General features: G+C 42.5%; 1 protein-coding gene across 1 annotated transcript; it reads left to right on the forward strand.

The window, feature by feature from the left end:
- Nucleotides 1-553: 553 nt before the first annotated feature.
- Nucleotides 554-1,903, forward strand: LOC110442268. The gene has a single exon (XM_021485784.1). The coding sequence runs from the start codon at nucleotides 554-556 to the stop codon at nucleotides 1,901-1,903; it is 1,350 nt and encodes a 449-aa protein (XP_021341459.1).
- Nucleotides 1,904-4,402: the final 2,499 nt, after the last annotated feature.

Here is a 4,402-nt window from a genome sequence, read left to right on the forward strand (position 1 = left end):
GTTTGACCCTAACCGACCGACTTGTTTGGCTACTGACTGGTCCGTTGATGGAATAGGGTTCTTCTTGATGCAGAAGTACTGCCAGTGTACTGATAAGACTCCTGCCTGCTGCCCTGATGGTTGGAAGCTGTGTTTAGTTGGCAGCAGGTTTACACATCCTGCTGAAAGCCGCTATGCTCCCATTGAAGGCAAAGCCTTGGCTTTTGTGTATGCACTCCACCAGACTCGCTATTAAGTGTTAGGATGCAAAGATCTACCCATAGCCACGGATCATAAGCCACTACTTCAGATCCTGTACAATAGGTCACTTACAGATATTAGTAACAGACGACTTCTTAACCTCAAGGAAAAAACTCTTGGGTACAGGTTCACAGTTGTACATGTTCCTGGAAAGAAGAACCAAGGTCTGGATGCTACTTCTAGACACCCTGCCTCCCCGCCCGAGCACCTACAATTGCCTGGCGAAACTTTGGACCTTGATATGGATGACAACACATCTATCCTATTGCATGACACCCTGAATAGCCTTTGCTAGCATAGTGAGAACGAGGACATGGCTGATGACACACTCACTGTTGCAGCATCGACCACTGCGTTGAATTCTGTTGTCACCGTTGTTACATGGGACATGGTTCGAGAAGCTTCTGCATCAGCCAGCACATTCGTCAACATCATTCACCACCTAGAGGATGGATTTCCTGGACATTGCAGAGAGCTATCTACTGATTTGCGTCCCTATCATCGCTTTGCAGTCAGTCTGTGTGTGGTAGATGGTGTGTTACTTATGGGTCAACGCGTGGTTATCCCACCTGCACTTCGAAAGCATGTACTTAATGCACTACATGCAGCCCACCAAGGTGTCAGTGCTATGCGTGCACGTGCCATAGACTCAGTGTATTGGCCTGACATCACAGTTGACATTGCAAGAGTAAGGGACCAATGTTCATATTGCCACCAGATGGCTAAGTCCAACCCGATGCAGCCCCAATCAGACATAACACCACCAGATTACCCATTTCAGATGATCTGCAGTGACTACTTCACTTACAATGGCAAGGACTATGTGGTGATCGTGGATAGATATTCCAACTGGCCTATAGTGCACAGATCAGATTCCGGAGCAGATGGTCTTGTCAAACGACTGCGAGAGACTTTTGTGACATTTGGCATTCCTGAGGAGTTGACATCAGATGGGGGCCCGCAGTTTACAGCAGGGAAAATACAGGAATTCCCCAAAGTCTGGGGTGTTCGGCATAGGATTTTATCGGTCACAAATTCACATGCTAATTGCAGGGCTGAGATGGCATTGAAGACTGTAAGGGCCCTACTGATGTACAGAAATTCCATTGACCCGGAGACAAAGGCATCACCAGCGTTAGTTTTGTTTGGTCGACCCATCCGTGATGCCATCCCAATACCGATGGGTAGATACTCACCTCATGAAACATGGACAGAGCTGATGTCCCATCGTGAGAAAGCACTCGCCAGACGTCATGCCAGGGAACATGAACGGTGGAATGAACACACTCACCGGTTACCACCACTTCAGGTTGGAGATCACGTCTACATACAAAATCTGGTTGGAAACTATCCTCGGAGATGGAAACGTACAGGGATTGTTGTGGAAGTGCGTCAGTTTCACCAGTATGTCATCCGTGTGGATGGCACTGGCAGAGTGACTCTCCGAAATCGCCAGCACCTTCGTAAGTTCTCTCTCTTTCATGGCACTACCTCTTGGACTGCAGTATCACCGCCTACGTCAGATGAACGGCCGCCTCCGGAAGCGTTTTCCGGCGACAAAGTCTCTGCTCCAGCCATAGTGCCACAGCTGGACCAACCTACAATACCGTTGTCACCACAGGCCCTACAGGCTCCACTTCCCTCGCCATCACCACATGTGTGACAGACACCATCTAACAGGATCAGGCCACAAGCTACCACCCCTACACAGGAGTCTCTGTCAACGCCACATCGATTGAACTTTGATATGACAGACCATCAAACTCCCAAACTTGTTGAGCCTGTGGTGGCTCGTGTACCACGAGCTCTTGCCCGTCTTCAATCTCATAATAAGGAGTAAAGAAATTGGAACAACCACGATGATTTCGTCATTGCACCATGGAGGAAGAGCCTGGACTTAGGGGGCCCGAAAATCTTAAGTGACTTTTGTGTGTCTGGATCTATTTGAGAGACTATCGTTGTGCTTGTTTTTGTGATCAGTCATTAAGGACAGATGATTTATTCAAGTTATTACGCAGAGACCTGGCTTATCTGTTTTCCATATAAAACTTGCCCTTGGGGAGGAGATAACTAATCATTATATTATGTTTGTACGTTGCAGGTAGCACTCATCCTTTAGATTATAGAATTCGAAAGAAAGGAAGATGTTAATTCTCATTTAATTGCCACTGTATCTTTTAATTGAAATGTGTGCATAACTTTACTACTATTATTTATTTTGTTCCATATGGTGAGTTTAAGTTTTCGAAATCAAAGTATAGGGAAATGTTGGTATGAAGGAAAATACACCTGACTTTTTTATCACTACTGTATAACGGGAAACCTTTGCCTTATCAAACTTTCGCCTTGTCAAACTTTCGCCCTTCACTGCGAAGATCCATACTCGCCCAGTGACAATTTCGCTCTTCATACTTGTTACTAAAAGTGGTAAGTTGTGTAATAATATTAACTATCATGATATAACCACAATTATTACGGAGAGCTAAAACAGGCGAAACTTCGCCACAAATGTCCCGGTATCAGTCGCTGCGTGCCGCTGATTAGCCTACATATCATAGACAGCCTAAACGTTTGTCTTTCACTGTAAACAAATCCCAGGAATTGTTTACTTACTTTTATGCCAATTTTTCCAATGTGATTTGTTTATTTATTTTTTTCATTTTTTTTTCTTTTTTTTTTTCAATGTGATTTATATTCTATTCGCGTGTGTGTTAAAACTACCTAACGCCTACTGATTATAACTTCCGAAAGATCATTGTACGAGTGTAAAGTGATTAAAGTACTTTTCGTTTACGAGAATTTTCGGTATGGTGTTCACAAGGATTTTAATTAGCTAGGAGAAAAAACATCAAATTGTATCAAATCAAAAAGAAGGATGTAAGGAAGTAACTATTCAAAACAAAAGAATTTCGATGAATAAATTTAATGACCATTTAACCCATTCCTTCGTTTTAGGATTACAGAAATATTCTAGAACTATTTAGATACATGATTGACTAATTTCGTATACTTCTGTAATCTGTGTAAAAATGTTTAGTATGAAATATAATCAATTCCGAGGAAACTTTATTTGAATAACTGTGGATATGTTAGGTAGATTTTAAATTAAACCGTCCGTCTGGAAAAGAAGATTTTTGAAATATTGGTAAATTTTCCCTGTGGGGCCCGCCCTGGCCTCCTAGGGTTTGGGTAGGAATCCCGATTTTACATTTTAAAACCATCTTCCTCCAAGGATAATTCTCACCAAGAAAGAATAATTTCCTACAGATTATTGTCAAAATATACCCAAACGTGTTGTTTCCCTATATAAACTATAGTAAGCTTTACCCCCTCCCCAAGGGAGAACGGATAGCTCTGGGGTCCTGAAATTTACAATTTAAATAAAGCCCCTGGTGATCTTTCCATCCATGCAAAGAAAACGACTGTAGTACCTCTGAGTCTGGAGGAGAAGATTTTTGAAATATTGGTTAATTTTCCCTTTGGGGCTCCGCCCTGGCCCCAGGGGTTGTAGCCTCATCTACCAAGGATGATTCTGACCAAGTTTGAAAAAAATCCATCCACTGGTTCTTGAGAAGACGTTGAAAATGTAAAGCTCAGGTGACCTAAAACCGTTCACGGTACTGGGCATCCTATTTAGCTGAAAACTTGAAGATATTCCAAAATTAGATTTTAAAGCCAATTTTTTATCCGATATGGTTCATACCGTCTTTATTATTATGAAGATTTTTGTCGAGTCTATGACTTACGCCCACCTCATGCAGTGTTCTACGACTTTGAGAAGCTCACTTATGCCTTTATGGCTGACATGTACTTTAAACAATCCCTCGGCTGATTTGCAACAACCATTTATTCCAATCACCATAGAATTAATAAACAAGAGGCCCAGAGGACCTGTATCGCTCACCTGAATATTTAAGCAATCATGGCAAAATATTCTCGCAAATGAGATCCAAGGGAATATGCCAGACCCCAAGGCCAATCCTTGTAGCATATCTGTATTTGATTTTTTATGCCCAGCAATTTTATGTATGGTAATGGGGTGGGGATCTCAACTGTTTCCAAGCTGTGACTCAGAAACTAGGTCCCTAGGGTTGTGGCCAGACCCCAGGATCAATTCTAATATTATGACTGCATTTGTCTCTTTTTGCCCAGCATTTGTATA

The sequence above is a fragment of the Mizuhopecten yessoensis genome, unplaced genomic scaffold (assembly GCF_002113885.1).
Source record: "Mizuhopecten yessoensis strain PY_sf001 unplaced genomic scaffold, ASM211388v2 scaffold716241, whole genome shotgun sequence".
Lineage (NCBI taxonomy): Eukaryota > Metazoa > Mollusca > Bivalvia > Pectinida > Pectinidae > Mizuhopecten > Mizuhopecten yessoensis.